This window comes from Nycticebus coucang, chromosome 1 (assembly GCF_027406575.1).
Source record: "Nycticebus coucang isolate mNycCou1 chromosome 1, mNycCou1.pri, whole genome shotgun sequence".
In the NCBI taxonomy this organism is placed as follows: Eukaryota; Metazoa; Chordata; class Mammalia; order Primates; family Lorisidae; genus Nycticebus; species Nycticebus coucang.
In genome coordinates this window covers 141,600,436-141,622,949 of record NC_069780.1, presented here as the reverse complement: position 1 = coordinate 141,622,949, position 22,514 = coordinate 141,600,436, and the positions used below count along the sequence as shown (strand labels likewise).

At 36.3% G+C, this 22,514-nt stretch overlaps 1 protein-coding gene across 7 annotated transcripts in view; it reads left to right on the top strand.

Annotated features, from left to right (window-relative positions):
* The window catches only part of SREK1 (splicing regulatory glutamic acid and lysine rich protein 1), a 52,387-nt gene that overhangs the window by 3,165 nt on the left and 26,708 nt on the right, over nucleotides 1-22,514 (top strand). For 5 of the 7 annotated variants that reach the window (XM_053589581.1, XM_053589574.1, XM_053589548.1 and 2 more), the window contains exons 2-7: nucleotides 9,811-9,944; nucleotides 15,516-15,631; nucleotides 19,335-19,499; nucleotides 19,633-19,811; nucleotides 21,000-21,130; nucleotides 21,998-22,112. In XM_053589581.1, the coding sequence (XP_053445556.1) occupies nucleotides 9,811-9,944; nucleotides 15,516-15,631; nucleotides 19,335-19,499; nucleotides 19,633-19,811; nucleotides 21,000-21,130; nucleotides 21,998-22,112 (840 nt within the window). Of the gene's footprint in view, nucleotides 1-8,780; nucleotides 8,855-9,810; nucleotides 9,945-12,411; nucleotides 15,229-15,515; nucleotides 15,632-19,334; nucleotides 19,500-19,632; nucleotides 19,812-20,999; nucleotides 21,131-21,997; nucleotides 22,113-22,514 lie in introns of those variants that run through there. The other 2 variants (XM_053589565.1, XM_053589558.1) reach the window with 2 other exon arrangements.

Genomic DNA, 22,514 nt, shown 5'->3' with positions numbered 1-22,514 from the left:
GGAGGCTGAGACAAGAGAATTTCTTGAGCCCAAGAGTTTGAGGTTACTGTGAACTATGACACCTGGCAGTCTACCAAGGGTGACAAAAGTAAAACCCTCTCTCAAAAAAAAAAAAAAAAAAAAGAATTCATGTAAACATTCTTTTTTTTTTTTCATGTAAACTTTCTTATTTGTAGGGTGGTGCCTGTGGCTCAGTGAGCAGGGCACCAGCCCCATATACAGAGGGTGCCGGGTTCAAATCTGGCCCGGCCAAACTGCAACAAAAAAATAGCCGGGCATGTGGCAGGCGCCTGTAGTCCCAGCTACTTTGGAGACTGAGGCAAGAGAATCGCCTAAGCCCAAGAGCTGGAGGTTGCTGTAAGCTGTGATGCTACGGCATTCTACTAAGGGTGACAAAGTGAGACTCTATCTCTAAAAAAAAAAAGAATTCTTATTTGTAATTTGTCATCCTTTTTGTGCTACCAGTTAAGTATCCAGAATTACTATTTTAACCTTTTGCACAATAAATTTTACAGGTGATGAAAATGTTTTTTTATGCAAGTAAGAAATGTGGGGTTTTTTTAGTAAATTTTTTATTGACGTATAATTTACATATAGAAAAAGTGCACATAAGTGTACAGCTTGATAAACTTTTGCAAAGTAAATATTTCTGTGTAACCAGCACACTGAGCAGGATTATCTGCACCCTAGAAGTTCCTTGTGCACCCTTGTGTGCACCCAAAGGGTGACCCTGTCCTGATTTCTAACACCAGAGATTTTTGCCTTTGTTGATTTCTTTGTATCCTGGTTTCCTTCACTTTTCTTGGTGCTAAGAAAGAAAGAGAAAGAAAGAAAGATACAATGAACCAACTACTTGTTTAAGTTTACTTAGTAAAAAAAATTAATATAACTAGAAAAGGTACTTTATAGAAAAAAGGGAAAAAGAAATACCCCTGTAATTCTACTACTTCGTCAAAACTTCTCCATTTCCAGGTATTTCTCTCTAGTCCTTCTTTTTATTTTTTTATTTTTATTTTTTGTAGAGACAAGAGTCTCACTGTACTGCCCTCGGGTAGAGTGCCGTGGCGTCACACGGCTCACAGCAACCTCTAACTCTTGGGCTTAGGCGATTCTCTTGCCTCAGCCTCCCGAGCAGCTGGGACTACAGGCGTCTGCCACAACGCCCGGCTATTTTTTTGTGGCAGTTTGGCCGGGGCTGGGTTTGAACCTGCCACCCTCGGCATATGGGGCCGGCGCCCTACTCACTGAGCCACAGGCGCCGCCCCCTCTAGTCCTTCTTATATGCATTTCTTGTAATACAGTGTAAACAAAAGAATCATCTGCTATGACTGTAAACTCTTCATTTAACCTCTAGTAAGCAATTTTTATATTGCCTTTTTTTTTTTTTTTTGAGACAGTCTCACTTTGTCACCCTCTGTAGAGTGCTTTGGTATCACAGCTCACAGCAATCTCCGACTCTTTGGCTTAAGCAATTGTCTTGCCTCAGCCTCCCAAGTAGCTGGGACTACAGGCGCCTGCCACAATGCCCGGGTTTTTTTTTGTTGTTGTTGCAGTTGTCATTGCTGTTTTAGCTGGCCAGGGCTGGGTTTGAATCTTCCACCCTTGGTGTATGAGACTGGCTGCCTACCCACTGAGCCACAGGTGCCACCCTTTTATATTGCTTTTTAGAGTAATATTTAAAGACTAATGTGTGTTTTAAGTGTGTAGCGATTTTATTGTTGGATATTTTGGTTGCTTTTTAGTATTATGAATTAGTCCATTTTAGCTAGAAGCATTTGGAAGTCTGTATTTATGATTGCTATGATTAGAGGGCCTACTGGTATTTAGTAGGTATCAGCAATTCATAAGAAGGTGAAGCCCAGTGGAGAAACCTTGCTATAAATAAATAATGGCTCTATTAATATTTTATACTAAAACTATCTACTTTGCTCATGTTGTGGATTATATCCTTTTGATATGCTCCAAAGGATTTATATTAATGTATTAATGAAATATTGGACAGTTTATTATCACATTGACTTTTTTTTCTTTTTTCTTGAGTGCTAGTATTATAGGCATGTGCCATGGTACCTGGCCTCACATTGACTTAATATTGACAGGGCCATAGCCATGTTCAGTGAAAAACAAAATAGGCCGGGTGTGGGGGCTCATGCCTATAATCCTAGCACTCTGGGAGGCTGAGGGGGGTGGATTGCCTGAGCTTATGCGTTTGAGACTAGCCAGAGCAAGAGTGAGACGGCTCCAGCTCTAAAAAAATAGCCAGGGATTGCAGCAGGCGCCTGTAGTCCCAGCTACTCTGGAGGCTGAGGCAAGAGGATTACTTGAGCCCAAGAGTTGCAGGCTGCTATGATGTCATGGTACTCTACTCAGGGCAACAAAAATGGCTCAAGTGGCTAAGGTGCCAGCTACATATACCTGAGCTAGCAAGTTTGAATCCAGCCTGGGCCCGCCAAGCAACAATGATGGCTGCAACCAAAAAATAGCCAGGTGTTGTGGTGGGGGCCTTTAGTCCCAGGTATTTGGGAGGCGGAGGCAGGAGAATCGCTTGAGCCCAGGAATTGGAAGTTGCTGTGAGCTGTGATGCCATGGCATTCTACCCAGGACAACAGCTTGGGGCTCTGTCTATAAAAAAAAAAAAAAAAAAGAAAGAAAGAAAAAGAAAAGAAAAACAAAATAAATTATTTAACAGATGCAGTTGGTTCTTTGGTTTCTGGTTACCCAAAAGAAAGTCTAATTTTTCTTTGAAAAATGGTAAAATTTTATATTTAAAGAAACAAATGAGGTCAAACTAAAATCTGTTAAATTTGAGTTGTGCTATACTTGCTAGACCCAATAGAATATGTAATGTTTGTTTAAAAATGAAAACTGTAGATCAAAATTGCATTTAAATTGACAATTCTATTTAATTAAAAAAGTAAGTCTATTTGATAGTTTGGATATACTAGAGAGAAAGTAAATACAGTAGAATTTTCATAGTTGACCACCTCCTTAAGTTGACCCAGTTTTCATAACTAGGCATGGACCATGTGTATGTATTTGTCAGTCTAGTGGGCTTTTAGTTCATTATGTTGACCAGTTTGTTGCAGTCCTTTAGGTGGTCAACTTAACAGAGGTTCTACTATATGACATTTGGAAGACATACTGATTTATTAATAAGTACATATTTGTTTGCTGGGCTATTCGTTATCTGCATGTAGGTTTGGCACTGTATCATATTTTAGTCTATGTTTAAAATAGTGTTATAGCCCTGTGCAGTGGCTCACACCTGTAATCCTAGCACTCTGGGAGGCCATGGCAGGAGGATCTCTCAGGAGTTCTAGACCAGCTTGAGCAAGAATGAGAACTCCGTCTCTAGCAAAAATACAAAAAATTAGCTGGGCATGGCGGTGGTGTGTGTACCTGTTGCCCTGGCTACTCGGAAACTGAGGGAGGAGGATTGCTTGAACCCAGGAGTTTGAGGTTACAGTTAGCTATTGTGACACAATTATACTATATCTCCAAAAAAAAAAAAAAAAAAAAAAAGTGTTACTATCTCTCCTGAAAAGCCCAAATGTTTTTGTAAAGTAAAATATGTTAGCCTATACTCTGTATTTTAAGTGAGGTAATTGGAAGTAAAGATTAAGAAAATTACATAAAGCAATTTAATGGGTGTCAGCTATCCACACTTCCATCATGCAGAGTGTTCCAAAAATCACTCAAATTTTAGGTACAAAATTTTACAAAATATTTGGTATGTGTGTGTTGGCTATCTCTTTGTAAAAATACCCTTAGCTAGGGCGGCACCTGTGGCTCAGTCGGTAGGGCGCCAGCCCCCCATATACCGAGGGTGGCGGGTTCAAACCCGGCCCCGGCTGAACTGCAAACCAAAAAATAGCTGGGCGTTGTGGCGGGCGCCTGTAGTCCCAGCTACTCGGGAGGCTGAGGCAAGAGAATCGCTTAAGCCCAGGAGCTGGAGGTTGCTGTGAGCTGTGTGATGCCATGGCACTCTACCGAGGGTGATAAAGTGAGACTCTGTCTCTACAAAAAAAAAAAAAAAAAATACCGTTAGCTAGAATTTCCTGTTTCTGATGTATATAGCCACTTTGTAGGTGACTTTTGGGACATCCTCTAATGCCATTCAGAATAGACCAACATTTTTTTTCTTTCTTTCTTTTTTTTTAATTGGAGACAGCTTCCCACTCTGTTGCCCCAGGATAGAGTGCCATGGTGTCAGCCTAGCTCACAGCAACCTCAGACTCTGGGTTCATACAAGCTGTTTCATTTGGTTATGAAGTCTGGCTATGATGTCTTCTAACTCCCTTTTTGAATGGCAATTCCGATTTTCTTCAAGGCTCAGCTTTCAGATAAGCCATCTTAAAACTACCATGGTGATTAGGTACCCCTCCTACATGTGCTTTTGCACAAGGCCATAACAATATTTTATTCTAAACATAGACTAATACTTGATCCTCCTGCCTCAGCCTCCCAAGCATCTTGGATTAGAGGTGCCCACTGCAATGCCCAGCTAATTTTTCTATTTTTTGCAGAGATGGAGTCTGTGCCTTGTTCAGGCTGGTCTTGATCTCCTGAGCTTAAGCTATCCTCTGCTTCAACCTCCAAGTACTGGGATTACACACTTGAGCCACCATGCTGGCCTCAGACCAACATTTTTTAATCAGTTTCCAAGCTTTTCAAGTCTTGGTGGCAAGTCTCCTTATCTAGTTCCTTTATAAATTAGGTTCAGATTTATTCCTATTCCTGTGGATGTTTTAAATTTGAAATGAAGTATGTTTCAACTAGAGTATTTAAAAATGTGATACTAGGGCGGCGCCTGTGGCTCAACGGGTAGGGCGCCGGTCCCATATGCCGGAGGTGGCGGGTTCAAGCCCAGCCCCGGCCAAAAATTAAAAAAAAAAAAAAAAAAAAAAAAATGTGATACTAGTTTTCTTTTTTTTTGTAGAGACAGAGTCTCACTTTATGGCCCTTGGTAGAGTGCCGTGGCGTCACACAGCTCACAGCAACCTCTAACTCTTGGGCTTACGCGATTCTCTTGCCTCAGCCTCCCGAGTAGCTGGGACTACAGGCGCCCGCCACAACGCCCGGCTATTTTTTGGTTGCAATTCAGCCGGGGCTGGGTTTGAACCCGCCACCCTCGGTATATGGGGCCGGCGCCTTACCGACTGAGCCACAGGCGCCGCCCGTGATACTAGTTTTCAATAGTGATTATTTAGGTTTGTATTCTTTCACAAAAGGATCTTTCAGTTTAGGAAATGTAGTTTCAGTGATGGCTTGTCAGGTTCTTAAAGATTTCAGGGCTATGGGGTGACACCTTTGGCTCAGTGAGTAGGGCGCTGGCCCCGTATACTGAGGGTGGCAAGTTCAAACCTGGCCTTGGCCAAACTGCAACAACAACAACAAAATAGCCGTGTGTTGTGGCAGGCACCTGTAGTCCCAGCTACTCGGGAGGACTAAGCCCAGGAGTTTGAGGTTGCTCTGAGCTGTGATGCTACAGCACTCTACCGAGGGTGATAAAGTGAAACTCTGTCTCTAAAAAAAGATTTCAGGGCTAAAAGAGTGTTTTTTTTTTTCCCCTCAGTTGGTAAGTGCTATGGTATCATAATTCACAGCAACCTCAAACTCTTGGGCTCAAGGGATTCTTTTGCCTCAGCCTCCCAAATAGCTGGGACTACAGGCGCCTGCCACAACGCCTGGCTATTTTTGTAGATGAGGTCTGCTGTGGTTCAGGTTGGTCTCAAACCTGTGAGCTCAGGCAGTCCATCTGCCTTGGCCTCTCAGAATGCTAGGATTACAAGTGTGAGCCATGTAGAGGTGTGAGCCTGGCCTTAAAAGAGTATTCCTATTGCAATTGATAGGGCTTTAGTAGGTTAGTGTAATCATTTTTCTTGGTAGGAAAGGACAGAAACAATGTTTTTACCCAATCTAGCTCAAGAAGAGACATTATTTATTAAAAAGAGATTTCATTAAATTGAAAAATAAAGATTATGGTATAGCTAGGCCTCCTGGGAAGTAGAACTGGGAACCAGAAAGGTGCCAGTGATCAATGTGACTGTCTTTGCTCTCTTAGCTCAGGGTGTGCCCCCCCCCCCCCCCCCCCCCCGTGTATCTAGCCCAAGGCAATTCTGAGTCACTTTCCACCCTGGTAGAGAGAATCTGATTGTTCTGAACTCATTTGGTTAAGCCTGACTGCTCAAATTATAGGCTGCTATAAGGAAATGGGCCCTTATGAGAGGGGGTGGCTAGAGAAGTTTACAAGATCTGTTGAAGATTTCACATAAGGAAACTGATAAGACCTGTGTTGAGGTTGTGCAGAAAGTCTTGGTAGCACATGTAGGAGGGGTACCTAATCACTATGATATTTTAAGATGGTTTACCTGAAAGCTGAGCCTTGAAGAAAACCGGAATTGCCATTCAAAAAGGGAGTTAGAGGACATCATAGCCAGACTTCCTAGCCAAATGGAACAGCTTATATGAAGACCCAGATGTTCTTCCTGTGTTCTCAGAAGCACGAGTATTTGTATGCCTGGATTTTGGGGGATATTTAGATGATAAAGCAAGAACAGAAGATTGCCTTTGAGGAAATTGAACCTATGGAATGATATAATGGAAATTTAGGGTTAGGAAAATTGCCGTGGGAGCTTTTGTAGAAGACCATTAATAAAGGGTTGAGGTTGGATGCAGTTTGGTTAGGAGCCACTTAGTAATCCAGATGAGAAATGGTCAGAGTGTGAGTTAAGGCATGGATAGTCAGAAAGATAAAAGAATTAATGTGATAAATATTTGGGAGGTACTCTCAGCAGGATTTATGAACCAGTTGGATATGGGAACAAAAAGATCAAGAATTATTTATTTGTCAGGATAGGCAGAGTTTTGGAAATAACCCCAAATCTCAATAGTTTGACAAAACAGATTATTATTATTATTTTTTTCCCAGTGGTAAGATAGGACATTTATTAGAAGTTAGAAAAGAATACAGAAGAAGTAAAAAGGACCAGAGCTTCTGGAAGGGGGAAAGAACTGAAGAACTCTCTTGGGAGTCTCCACATGGGCTCTTTTATCTAGGGGTCTTAAGTCTAGAGGTTAAATAGGAAAAATTTGGGACCATGGAAGAGAAGAGAAGATAGAGCTGGGAGAGCAGTATTTTCCGAAGGCCTTCCCATGCCATGAGGTAGGAACCATTGCTAGGTACCCTAGGACCTCTGGGGAACTACTTCTATTTGCTGGGCTCTCAAGCCTTCTAACATTTCCTTCCACTCCTTTCTTTTGGAGCCAAGGGGAATTAGAAAGTTGGTTCCCCAACAGCCTCTGGTCTGTGACCTGGAGGTCAGCAGTCACACTATGCACATTTATCGGCTGAGGGGCATCAAAATTATTACTCTCCATTATTATAGCTACAGAATAAAGCAGGATAGAGGTAAGTGGTTCCATTGCTTACCACAGCTCTTCAATCTCGGATGAGCCCCCAAATATGATACCGGAGTTTCACTGTTCAGTAGGTCCTTGGTCTTGGGGATTCGAAGAAGGAACCCACAGACCACAGATCAGTGGTAAGATAGGACTTTCATTAGAAGTTAGAAAGGAATGCAGAAGAAGTGAAAAGCACCAGAGCTTCTGGAAGGAGGAAAGAACTGAAGAACTTACTCCAAAACAGATTATTTTTTACACAAACTTGATTAAGGTAGGAACTCATTGTGATCACTCACTCTGGGATGAAGCTGATGAATCAGCCAACCCATCTTTTGAATGTTGGTCGTCACTGTGGCAGAGGAAAAGAGCCAAGCAATGGCTCTTTAGGCATCATCAGAGTAACAACACTCTCATATTTAATTGGTCAAAGCAAGTTAAATGGCAACACCTAACTTAAAGGAGCAGAAAAATGGAATGAACCCAGAAGGAGCTTTGGAAATATTTGCAGCACTAATGACACTAGTGATGCCCAGATTCAGGCTTTCAGAAATGAGATACCTTTCACTAAGACACACAATATAGGATAAAGGTCAGGGGTTGGTAAGGAAGGAGGGTGATGTTTGCATTTTGGACTTAATGAGTAAAGGTATAGTACTCCTGCAGGCACTTACTTAAATCTAGGGGTGTAGAGCTCAAGATAGGAAGGCCTAATAAATTGGAAATTTGGTAATGTAAAGATGGTGAGTTAAATCTGAAAGGGGTATATGTATCTCAGTGATAACACATGAAGTGCTTTGCCTTAGATGTTGGATTGGATAAGGGGGAGATGTTTGGTGAATGCTGGTATGAATCCTAAGTTCCATGGTCTCAGGCAGAAGTGAATTGAATTGGGTGTCAAAGGGGTAGATGTCTTTTTGCCATCTTTAATTAACCTTATTAGCAAATGCTTTGTAGTATCACTGTGTTTGGTTAATAGCATAAAATGTATATATTTAACTATTAATGTGGTTATTCTACGTGATTTTTAAAGATGGATTTGTTGCTATTTGTGAGGAATTACAAAGACTTTTGAATTTAAAAAATGGGTAGTATTTGTGCCATTATTAATTAAATAGTATATCAAAATGATTTTAAAGTTCTTTATTCTTTGAATGATATGGTTACATGAGATTTGGAATTAGGCGATTAGATTTTTTTAGATCAGTGTTAAGACAGGATTTTATTAGACAGAAAGGAATACAGAAAGAGTAAAAAGCACCAGAGCTTCTGGCAAAGGGGAAGACCCAAGTTGGAAATCTTCCTGATTAGATTTTATATATATATATGTGTGTGTGTATGTGTACATAAATATATAAATTTTTTTTTTTTTTTTGCAGTTTTTAGCCGGGGCTGGGTTTGAACCCGCCACCTCCAGCATATGGGGCTGGTGCCCTACTCCTTTGAGCCACAGGTGCCTCCCTATTATATATCTTTAACTTTGCCATTTACTTGTTCTGGGATCATGGTCACCTTCTTTGACCTGTTTTGTAAACTAAAGTAAATTACTATTGCACAAGTCATATATTTTTTAAGTGATCTCTCCTTTTTTTAAAGAATGAATACTAATAATGTTTCAAATGATTGTATATTTATGTCACAGATTATATATATTTAGTTTGGGTCCTTTTTCTTTTTTTTTGCTAAAGACAATTATAGACCTTAAAGAAAAATGATTATGGATAGGTTGACAAAATGATTTGCCTATGAAGATAGTATATTTTGGAGTCCAACAAGATGAATTCATATTAGGAAAAGTTCCTTTCCTTTACACTGTCTCTGGTTCCTTCTTACTGTAAACCTAGACTGAACTGAATCAACAAAGACTAAAGTCTATGCTGTTTTCCATTTAAATATGTGAAATTTTATTTGTTAGATTTTGTATCTGGAAAATCACATTGATCAGCTTAAAGCAGTCTGGTATGGGCAAAAGACCTTAATTTTAATTCCATATTATCTGATTGTTTCTAAGATTGCTGTGAAGTTTTTGGTGATTTAAATGTTGGAAATCATATTTAGGAAGTGTTGGAGTTGTTATAAAATTTAGAGAATTGGAGCTTTTATCAAGATTTTGCCTATCGATGATACACTGGTTGACTGTCTTTGGTTAAATTAGCTATTAATGTTTCACTCAGATTAAGGACAGATTAATTTTGAGTTTCAAGTTTTACAAATAAGGGTATAGGCCTGACTAGATTGCCTTCTGTCTTGGCAGACAAATCATCAATAAATGAGTAAGTTTTGCTATTTTATGTCTTAATGATCCTTAAGAGCAAAAATTCTTTAATTATGTAAAAACTAAATTTGAAATGAAAATGGAAAAATCAAGCAAATGTTTATTAGTCCAATTGTTTTCTTTTTGTTTTGCAGCAACGCACCTCTTGCTTTTTCCTCCAAAGTATGTTATGTTAAGTTTCGTGACCCATCAAGTGTTGGTGTGGCCCAGCATCTAACTAACACGGTTTTTATTGACAGAGCTCTGATAGTTGTTCCTTGTGCAGAAGGTTGGTATCTCACATGTTTTTTTCCCCCATTGTATTAATCTGTGTCCTGTCTGTTACTGCCTTTGGCTTCCTAGAAATTGGCAAGTAGACAGTTCTGTGTGTGTGTCTGTGAGAGAGAATGAAATTTGGAGAAGGAAACAATTTTTACCTAATAGTAAATTATATTCAAATGGTTCTAACATGGCGTATGTATGTTTGGGATTTTATAGATTAACGTTTAAAAAGTTCTTAAATTATTTGGCTTTTCTGGTTTGCTTTGACTTTCTATAGTCAAATTTGTAGACTATAAAGAAGTCTTTCTAAAATTAAAAAAATTAGTAAGTTGATATGGGAAATTATTTTAAAGGACAAATAAGCAAGCATTTACTTACTTTATGTGTTCAGTACTAATACTATTACAAATTAAAACATTGCACACATTTTGCCAAATTCGGGTTAAATGGTATTTTAAAAGTTCATAATTTTTTACTTCCAAGTATCCTCTTAAGGTAATTTACCTTAATTGTTACTGTGGGACCATTATTTTATACTCAGTGCAATTGTTTACTGTGAAATTAGAATTTACTTTTTTCTTTTATTGGCTTTTTGTGGGTAGAGGCTCCTCCCCCACCCCCCCAAAAAGAGCTTCCGTCAAGGAAGTAGTTGTTGAAGATAAGAACAAAGGCCTCATAGTTACTTGTTAAATTTTATGACTTAAACTGTTTTGAGAACTAATTATTACTAATATTCTTTAGTAACTTCTATTTACAGAACTACTCACATATAATAAGCTGTGCTAAATTTTGACAGTTCTGGTGTGTAATTTTATTCAGAAGGCTGATTATGGCTTGTGTACATGGATTTTTAGAATTGGATTATTGTAAATTTAAGTGTCCTTAAAATAGATTTTCTTTGGTGGATGATGGTAACTGTTTTATAGCATGAAAGTTTACCTGCAGCAGTTTAATGGTATTTCATGTGTAATTTCTAAACCCTCTTTTCGTGGCCAGGTCAGTATTAAAATATATTAATAACTTAGTAGATAATAAGTTATCCACTGTACTTTGCTGTAATTACATAGTTTTATACTTATTTCAGAGTTCCTATTCTGGGATGTCAAAAACATTACAGTCAAATACAGTGAGTTCCAGCTAGTGTTTTTAAAGTCCTAGAATAGGACATTCTGGATTTTTTTGGACAAATTTTCCCATGCTTGGGTTAAAGTGGTTAGAAAAAATAAAAATTAATTAAGGTTAATTATTTGCTGAATATATCCCTACCTGCTGATCTATAAGGGTACAGCAAGCCTAAAATTAGGGAATTTTTTGAAAGGAGCTAGTTAATCGTTTAGTTGTACATACTTTGTACTGAAATTTCATACTAAGAAACTGCATGGGAAAAATATTAAATAGAAGATTTATTGAACTGGAATATTAATTATATCAGAAAATTATGCCTCCAGTAGCACAAGATCTGTTATTATGTTAGGTCATACTGAATTTTATCTCTGTTGCTTGGTTGGAACCTTGCTATATTCCCATAGAATCTTTCATAGATCTGAGAAGGTCTGACTGTGCTTTGTCATAAATATTGAAGACTTTGGACATGTAGAAGTCTCTTTTATTGTTTATTTTATTTGATATAGAGTGAATAAATGCACGTTCAGGTATAGCTTTTAATATTTTAATATTACCATTTTGAGAAAAAACATTTTTGAACATGAAAATTTAAGCATATTTTTATTTCAGTTTAGTTTGAAGTAAATATTTTACAACACTAACCTATAAAATTATAGCAATTAGCAAAACATTCAGATACTTATTTTTCATGAGTTGTATTAAATACAACAGAGATGAATTTATAATACCTGAAGAATTTGTTAAAAGTCTGATTATTCACTGCAAGCAAAGAAATAATGCACTGTATTACTAAAAATAGCAGAGTGATTTTGAAATAATGAAAGTGTTCTAATAGCTTAAGTTCTCTAAGAGGAGGTGTACTGTGGTGCTGTAAGCAGTCTTCATTTCATTGACTGCATCCTTTCCCTTGATGTTATACAAACAGCATCGTGACATAAATAAAAAGAACCTTAGAAAAAAGTTTTAAAAGTTTTTTTCATTTTCTTTCAATTTGCTGCTTTTTGATGCAGACAGTAATGCAAGAGGAACATAAGCTATAAAAGTGATGTTTGATGTGTAATAGGTTCATGCATATTAAGCATTAATTCTTGTTAATAAAACATACCATGTCAAAATAAAATATACATTCATTATTCTTGTCTAAATATGACCTTTTTGTTGTTATGTGCATTTCAGATTTCTTTTTATAAATGTTAACACTTGGAAAAGGATAAGGTCAAACATAACAAGGGTGTCAGCCTAATCATCAGTCATAACTTTATGTCCACATTTTCTGGTAGATGGATTTTGACTATTAATTTGGTTTTGTATGTTTTCTCTATGTGATATTTGTGCATTATTAGATGACTAGACTGGCCAAGGCAGACCTGTTACACTTGCCTGAGTTAGGCATTGTTTGCCATGCCACTAAACCTGCCGTCAAGTGAAACCTTCATTGGGGAAATGAGATCGAAGTCTGAACCGCGGAAGATGGACGCCCTGTCTCTGTTTTTTATTGTTTTACTTTAATTTCATTTCTTTCTCTTTATTTTGTCCCCTTTTTTTGTTTTTGTTTTTGTTTTGTTAAATCTCTTTCACTTTAACTTGTGAGCTGGTTTTCCAGTTTTTTGTAAATGGTATTCCATTAAGGGTTCATAACATGTTTCAAATTATATTGGGAGATGATTAGCAGAGCTCAACGTTAAGATAGATTAAATTTTCATACAATAAATTAGGATACAGTGATGTGAAGCTCTTTGTGAGTTTTAATTGGTGTTTATGCATGATTAGGGACATATTGTTCTTGAAACATTACAACACTGGTAATAATCTTAGGAACACTTTCTGATCTCAAAGAAACATTTTGTAGTTTTTTTCCAAGTCTACATCTCTCATAAAAACCAACTGAAAACTTCTGATTTTTATCCTTCCCCCAGGAATTTTAGGCAAGCAAAATCATTGAGGAAAACAAGTAAATTTGTTACTTAATCTGGGAGTAAGAGAGAAGAGCCTTTCACTTTCGTGATGGTTATTCATCATGGAACTTATTTCCTTAAGAAGGTTTTGTTGCCCATGTGGGGAGTGGATATTTGAGAAACTGTTGATTATTTATTTGTGTGTGTGTGTGTATTTGTTTGCTTGAATTTTTTTGTTGAAAGTTCTTTAAAGATTATCAGCCTCTAAATGGATTTTTGAGATTAGGACTAATACTTTAATACTGTGAGAGATGTTGTTTTCCTCTCAGTTGTTTTTGAGGAGTGCAGTTTGGGGAAAATGCTAATTCCTTATTTCATACTTTTATACACTGATAGCATTTGTTGGATAGATTTGATCTTGTAAGTTAAACAGTGGAACTTTTGCTTAACATACCTCAAATGGTAATTAGAATAAGAAACATTGTTGTGCTTACAGTTACAGATTTATAGTAGTTGATTACTCTCCGAAAGGCAGTGAGAGTCTGACAATCTACTGATAACTTTTATTTAAGCCAGAAATGAAAGATTTCATAATACTAAATAATTAACTTTTGGCTTATATTGAATACCCCCTTTATTTGTGTGTTCTTTCTAGACTGCCTTCAGTGGATAGATGTGCTTATGACAAGTAATATTAAATTTGGAATATTACTAGATTGGAACTCTTTTTTATTTTAGGGGCATGCATTAGAGTAGTGAAGCATAGGGGTTTTACCTCAGGACTGCAGTTAATTTATCAAAAGTGTTCAAGGTTTCACAAACATGAAAAAAAAAACCTGATGTATAACAGATAAAATGAGTGTTATATCAACATAAGTAGTATAGTTCATATGTGGGTATACATAAATACATATGTTAATACTAATAACTAATACATATAAACTAGATTATTGTTATTTGATGTTTTCAATAAGACCTACGTTTTATCTTTATGCATGTTAAGAAATCTGTTGTGAATTTACATATTAATAGAAATGATAAAATAACTTTGTTTCTGAAATTAGTAAATTAAAGTAATACAAATTTAGATGCCGCAAATTAGAAAATAGTAGGCTTTTGATAAAGCTAATATAAAATTTAATTTTTATTCTGTTCCTATAAAGCATAGCCGTTATTTAAAGCAAGTTTTAAATTTCATCTTGAATTTATCTATATTTAGAGATATATCAGATAATAATTGTTGAGAGAGTTATTGCTGTACATATGGTTGTCTTAAAAATATAATTTTTACCACCGAAACTGGGCATGGTGCTTTTGAAAATTTGCTGCATATGCTGTATTTGAGTTTAGTGTAATTTAGTACACTGTGTTTTAAAACACTTGAAGAATTCATAAAGGAAATGCAGAGCCAATTTAGTTCTAAATGTATCCACATGTGAATTATTTAAGAAAGTTTTTTCTTTTGGGGGGGCAAGAGGGTAAAGAACAATGTGTGGAATCCTTATTGAAATTAATTGGTTAGAATTCACTAATTAAATATGGTAGATGAGACTTATTTCAGGGTAATTTTTTTTCAGGTTATGGGGATTTTTTTCTTAGTGTCTAAAATTATTTTGGTGTTCCTGGTTTTACGCTAGCTACTAGGCAATTGTTTATAGGCAAGGCATTTTAGACATTAATTTCCTCTCTTCAGATAAGTATGCATAAATTAGTTGTAAGAGTTAATTTAAGTTTTCTGGGATTAGGGAACATTTTTTGTTGGTTACTCTAAAATTTTTTTTAGCAATTTCCCAAGGCATATTATTTAGAACTGAATTCTTTTAGGCACATCTGTGAGGTTGGTGAGATGCCTTATTAAACTGAAAGGATGTAGCCTTTTTAATTGAAGCTGATTACAAGAAGTAGGATTTTGTTTTCTTCTATTTGAAATTGAATGAAATCTGTTGGAGGGTTATCAAAATTGTTTGCATCACAAGAAGGTAGTTTCAGTAACAGGATAGGGGCACTCATTAAGGAACAAATTTCAATTCGCACATATTTGTTTTTTCTTTTTCTTTTTTTGACTAATTTGGTTATTTGCCATTTCTGGGGATTAAACTTTAAAAAATGTTCTTCTTTTCTGTATCTGATGTTCTGTGTGCTATTAGTGATGCAGCCAACACGAACGGTTGTCATGTGTAACACAACTTTCGATCACCGCGAAAACACCGTCCTGGGAAAGCGTCCATGCTTGATATCGTTTGGTTCATGAACATTAAGTTTCCAGTACAGGTGACCCATAGCTCAAAGTGTTAAATAATTGTCTACATTATTCAATTTTTAAAATAATGTTCCATTAATGAGATTGTTAATCTTTGAAGTTTTGCTCACTTTTATTTTTCCTAGTAGAGCAGGATAAAAGGAAAGACTTAAGTTCTTATTTATTTCTTTATACCGATCTGATAGATAGATTCATTTATTATTATTATTTTTTAAGTGCAAGGGTTGTTTGTAAAATCATAGTGTAAAGTTTGTGTGGTGCTTCTGCTTTCTGTAATGTTTGAAACTTGCCTCTGCAGGTAAAATCCCAGAGGAATCTAAAGCCCTTTCTTTATTGGCTCCTGCTCCAACCATGACAAGTCTGATGCCTGGTGCAGGATTGCTTCCCATACCAACGCCAAATCCCTTGACTACAGTAAGTATTATACGCTCTTATGAAAAGGGTGAGGTTCAACTATGTAATCAGTTGAATAAAGAGCTTAGAAAATTATTTTCATTTCAGAAAAAAAATCTGTTAAAGAATTTACAGTTACTACTTAAATTCTTTTCCCGCATTATCCCTGACTTGAATTGACTTTTGGAATTACTCCTGAAGTAATTGAGGATTAATTGAATTGAGAATTCAAATACAGTAGAACTGTAAATTGACCACTCCAGAGACTACAACAAGCTGGTGAATATATGGAGGTGGTCAATATACAGAACTAGCCTACTGTACTGATACGTACTTGTGGTGCATGTCCGGTCTATGAAAATTAGGTCAACTTAAGGAGGTGGTCAATGTAGGGGAGATGGTCATCTATGGAGACTCTACTATAGATTATTCATTAGAAAATAAAGTATTGAAACAGTATTTTAGATAGCATGAGGAACTGGGAGGAAATACAGTTCATGAGGACTAAATCCATTTTAAAAATATGAAATGTCCTACAACCTTGGTAATGAGAAAAAATACCTGAGAAGCTTATGTTTGATATTGAGAAAAGGCTACAAGGTAAGAACATGGCTAAAATATTTTCCCATTAACTATGCAGAATTAACCAGTAATTTAATGTTCCTTTGTGATTTCCAAATGGGATAATAAAGAATATTACTGTTATTGGCCTCATGATTTTTCTATAAAAAATTCTAGTCATATTCATTTTAAAAGAAGGGCCATTTTTCTTCAAAAACAAACCGAAAGCAAATTACAAAGCTCAGATCAATTAGAAGTTGAATCAGCTTTGTGGGTTGGATAGGGAGTAAACTTAATATGTAAGCTTTGTGATTGTTGTTAATTTAGCCAAATTGTAAAAGTGGTTTCTGAAACTTTTAAGTGTGGAAGTTTAGATTTTTATGTAGGGTTTTTTAGACCATGGGAAGGAGCTGTAATTTATTCTGAAGGTAATTAGAAGCCATAGTTGAGTTTCAGGCCAGAGTAGGGGGTGATTTGACATTTTGAAAGGATCAGATTGGCTGTTAAGACAATAAGTGACATTGTTCCCCCCAGCTCACTACCGGGCAACCCCTAGTGGCAGTGGGGCTGGGACCGGTTAATTTTCTCAACTACTAACAGAATAAATCTAAAAAAAAATGAAATAAATAGAAGTGACATTGGTTTTTATAAACTTGTGTTTTCACTTTTAGGAAGTGCTGTTACTTAACATTTACTAAATCTTCGTAGTTTTGCAGTATATTTGCATGTATAATCATCAGTGGTCAAATTTTCTTTTCTTTTTTGTGGTTTTTTTTTTGGCCGGGGCTGGGTTTGAACCCGCCACCTCCGGCATATGGGACCAGCGCCCTACTCCTTGAGCCACAGGCGCCGCCCTGGTCAAATTTTCTTAAATAGCATGAACAGACATGAAAAAAGTAATTATGTTTTGTTTCTTTTTCCTTGAAGAAGTGTTTACTTCTGGAAGGTTTTTCCATTTTCTTTCTTTATTTTCGAGACAAAGTCTCACACTTTGTTGCCCTTGGTAGAGCGCTGTGTCATCATGCTCACAGCAACCTCAAACTCTTGGGCTCTTGTAATCCTCTTACCTCAGTTTTTCTTTTCTTCTTTTTTTTTTTTTTTCTTTTTTGAGTAGAGATGTGGTTTCACTCTTGCTCAGGTTAGTCTCAAACTCAAGAGCTCAAAGGATATACCAGCCTTAGCCTCCCAGAGTGTTAGGATTAGAGGCGTGAAAACCACCAAGCCCGGCCAATTTTTCCATTTTCAAATTCTTTTTTTTTTTTTTTTTTGTAGAGACAGAGTCTTATTTTACCGCCCTCGGTAGAGTGCCATGATGTCACACGGCTCACAGCAATCTCCAGCTCTTAGGCTTAGGCGATTCTCTTGCCTCCTCTGGTTTAAGTGCACATTAAAATTAATATTATTCTTTATACCTGAACTACAAACTGAATTTAGTAATAATGTTATGGAAAGCTTATTCAAAGTTTTTTGTCCTTTTTATACCTTAATATAAGTAAGGACCTTAAGATTTAAGATTTATTTTCTTAGGTAAACTTGATCATTTTTATTCTGTGGATGATGGTACCCTGCTTTTAACACTGGATAGTGTCAGGCACATCATTTGATTTTTTAAAGTATTTTTCTTTATCTGTGAAAGTGGCATAAAAATAACCTGTTTCAAGGTTGATAACGATAATTAAGAACTCAGCAAGATTAGATGCTATAATAATTATTGGCTATTTGGAACTCACACAGTCTGTTTAAGAATGGCCAAGTTTGGGCCTCATTATTTGTGAATTCTGTGTTTATGAGTTCACTAACTAGGTAAAGTTTTTTTGGAACTTCCCACATCAACCCTTGAAAGTGCTTTTGTGGTCATTTGTGGACACAGTGATAAAAATTTGAGTTGCTTGATGTGCACTTTTCAGGTGAGGTAAAACTCTTGTTTGTTTTGGCACTCATGGTGTAAACAAGTGTATTTTCTGCAGTTTTAGTGCCTTTTTTTAAAATTTTTGTGCTTTTTGTTAGTGATTTTGCCCCCAAATGTAATGCTAAAGTTCTATGGGATGTTCCTAAGTGCAGGAAGGGATGTGTTTCATTGACAGAATACAGGTGTGTTAGCTAAGCTTCATTCAGGTATGACAGTGCTGCTGTTTGTGAGTTAAATGTTAATGAATCAAGAGAAAAATTTAATTGAAGTTGGTGGGAGGGGAAATGAGGGAGAGGGAAGAAGGGAGGACGAGGGAGAGGGAAGAAAGAGGGGGACTGGTGTGCTCCCACTCAATGGACACAGTGTCAGGGTATAAGGCATACCTCCTAGGCGCTGGGCACAAATATAACAGGGATTTTACCTAAACGTGAAACTTTGTAATCTAGTAATTTGTACCTTCATCTTAATCTGAAATTTAAAAGAAAGTGTTAATGAATCAACAGTACGTAATAACTAACGTGTCTTTAAACAGAAACACATATAAAATAAGGTTATATATTTATTGGTTGATGAAAATGTGGTGACCAGAGGCTGGTAGGAACTTCACCCTGTGTTTTCCTTAGGAACAGTGGTTTAGCATTCAGTAATTCATTGTTTGTAGAAATGTTATAGAACATAGCTGCCTCAAATAATAAGAATCGACTATTTTTAATGTCAAGAAAAAAAAGTAGCTAAAATACTCAGTTAAGAAATGTGATATTTCCAGCCAGGAGTGGTGACTCTCACCTGTAATCCTAGCACTCTGAGAGGCTGAGGCAGGTGGATTGCTTTAGCTCAGGAGATTGAGACCAGGCTGAGCAAGAGTGAGACCCCATCTCTACAAAAAATAGAACCCACCCCCACAAAAAACTAGCTGGGCATTGTGGTATACTCCTGTAGTCCCGGTATTCCAGAAGGGTAAGGCAAGAGGATTGCTTGAGCCCAAGAGTTTGATTACTGTGAGCTATGATGCACTCTACCCAGGGTGTGGAATGAGACTCTTGTCTCAGAAAAAAAGAAATATATTTCTAATTACATTTAAAACTAATGTAACCTCTCTTAATTCGGAAATAATCTTGGTTTAAAGGTAGGGGTCACTAGTCTCCTTCCATTCTTAACTGAGTTATTTTCAAGATTAGAGAATGGTAATTTTGAATAACAAAAGAAAATATATGCTCTGTTTTGTTTTTTTTTTTCTTTTTTTTCTTTTAATAGCTTGGTGTTTCACTTAGCAGTTTGGGAGCTATACCAGCAGCAGCATTAGACCCCAACATTACAACACTTGGGGAGATACCACAGCCACCACTTATGGGAAATGTGGATCCTTCCAAGATTGATGAAATTAGGAGAACAGTCTATGTTGGAAATTTGAATTCCCAGGTAACTAATTTAAGAAGAAATTCAGTGGCAGAAACTCTTATCCTTTTCATAAGAATCTTACCAGTTGATAAAGTAATATTTACCTGATTTTTTTGAACGAATACTTTATTAAAGTCTCACTTTGTTTCCTCAGACAACGACAGCTGATCAACTACTTGAATTTTTTAAACAAGTTGGGGAAGTGAAGTTTGTGCGAATGGCAGGTGATGAGACTCAGCCAACTCGGTTTGCTTTTGTGGAATTTGCAGACCAAAATTCTGTCCCAAGGGCCCTTGCTTTTAATGGAGTTATGTTTGGAGACAGGCCACTGAAGTAAGAAATCCTAAGCAAAGAAATTTTAATGATTTTTAAAATGTGAAGTATTTTTATGTAATTAAGGCTTTTTTTCTTTTTATGGTAATTGGCAGTTTGTAGAAAGAAAGAAGTACAAATGAAATACATGAGATACTTAATCATTTTAGCCTTTAAATTCCTATATCTAAAGACATTTATCTTTATCATTTTCTATTTTACAAGGTCTAGTAATGTTAACATTTTTATTTGTAATGATTATAGGTCTTTTTCCAAACGTTTTGACAAGTCAGGTTGGTTTTGCATTATGACTCTAAACTAATGGGCAGTTTAACAAGTGAATTGAATTACAGTGCTACCAGTAATAAGAACTTTGGTAAATCCACATCTCAGGAAGAAAATAAAATACTAAGTTCCCCAAAATGTTGTAAATCAAACATTTCAACTTCTAAGGTTTGCTCACGTCTTTGTTTGCAAAAAATTGATACAGCTTTTCAGATACAGAAATTCTGTTTCATGCAGATTATTGCGGCAAGTGTAGTTTTATCTGAATTTCTTAGATAATTGCCTTAGTCACACGGTTTGATCAGGATTTTGCTGTTAAAGGATACATAACTTCTTAGTGGTGTTTGTCTTCTCTGTGGAAGGGGCAAAGCAGGACACAGCAAATTTATTTGTTTGCATCAGAGAAGCCACTCTTACCTAATATAGGAAGAGTTTTATCTGATACTGCCAAAATTCCAGTCCCTGTGTCTGACTCAGCTGTGGTTCAGGGTTGATTAAAAGGGTACACATAATACATAGGTTTCCTTTTATCTTCCCAGGGTGCACAGGTTATCAATATAATTTTATGATTGAAAAACAGAAACGATTGATTTTAATATTGGTATCAACATTTTAATTTATTATGATTATAAGCTATGTGGAAAAGCACTTCCTCTTGTCCGAGTTTTTAAAGAAGTCAACCAGGGTTCAGTTTTTTTCCCCCGCTTTGGCTTTGTTAGTAAGAAATGAGAAGAATAGAGATTAATAGAGATTAATCATGGTTTTGAAGTTGTTTTTGGTTATTCTGTTTGTAGTTATATAATTTTTAATGTGCTTTTGAGACGCCCTCAGATTTATAAATATGTGTTTGATGTAACATATAATTGTTTCATGTTTTATAAAATGTGGTGTGTTATTTGTGATTGGCTAATATTTTTAATTTAGAATAAATCACTCCAACAATGCAATAGTAAAACCCCCTGAGATGACACCTCAGGCTGCAGCTAAGGAATTAGAAGAAGTAATGAAGCGAGTACGAGAGGCTCAGTCATTTATCTCAGCAGCTATTGAACCAGGTAAGGCCATGTAGCATTGTTACATAGGTCATAGCTTAGAGATTACAGACTCTTAAGAGTTGAAAGGAATTTTAGAAATTATCTCATTCAGTCCCTTTGTTTTACAAATAAGAAGACTGACACTCAAGAAATAGTAAGTGAAGCTTACTCATGTCAAAGAGCAACTTAGTACAAATCCTGTCTTTCCCCATTAACCTGAGTTAACTCAGCTCTTTATATTTTAGTAGCATGATCTATTCAAAAGTGATTTGCTGAAAGCTAGATATAACTGTTACTATGAGGCCGAAAAGAAAAGAGTAAATACATATAAAATGTTATGATTCAGCAGGTTTACTTTCCTTCAAAGTTTTAACTTTAAAAATAGCAAAGAGAACCCACAGTTTAGGGGGGAAAAAACCCACAGATAACTGTTTTAGCAAGATAAACACCTATTCAAATTTTTGTGTTGCTAACTAAAGTAATTTAAAAATCCAGTCTAAAATCGTCTACGTGGTTTATATTTGAGCAGATTTCCTGAATTAACACTCAGTTTAAGCTTCGTTTCTAGCTGAATAAATGGGAAAAGGACTGAAAATCACTATCGTAGAAATTACAGACATGTTATAATCGTACGTTATGGCAGCAACAAAATATTACGAACAGCTGTTTATAATCATCTGGTTTATATGTACTGCTGCAGGGTGGCTGCACTCAACGAGTTTATGCAATGACTTTCTTGGATGTTTCTGAAGGATAATTGCACAGGAGGAGGATGTACAGAGAGTAGGCCCCTTGCACTATATGTGGTACATTCCACTTGTGCCTGATTATTAATTGGGATCTTTAATTGTTCTGAGCTTACACTGCAAAGTGGTTTTTTCCTCCCAGAGTCTGGAAAGAGCAATGAAAGAAAAGGCGGTCGATCTCGTTCCCACTCTCGCTCAAAATCCAGGTCTAGCTCAAAATCCCATTCTAGAAGGAAAAGATCACAGTCAAAACACAGGTGAGAATTTCTGCTATCATATTTAATAGTTTTTTTAAGCTTAGTATTTAAAATAGTTAAGATTTGATGAATCTTTGTCACAATACCAGAATTTGGAAATTTTAGTAGTATTCATTTAATTATAATACCGTAGTTTAAAGAGTGAAATATTTAATTTTTAATATTTCAACTAATTTTTATATTTAGAAGTTGTTTTCTGTTTAAAGATACTTTATTTCTGATTTTTCTAAGAGTAAGCTATTCTTTATATAGAAGTTATAGAAACTTATTGTTCATCATCTATGGTTATTATTCAAGTAGCAGGTTTTTTGTTTGCCTTCTTCATCTATTCCAGGTCTGGGGATCACCACCTTAGATCTTAGTTTCAAGCAGTTCCCTGTCTCCAGTACCATGCATGTGTCT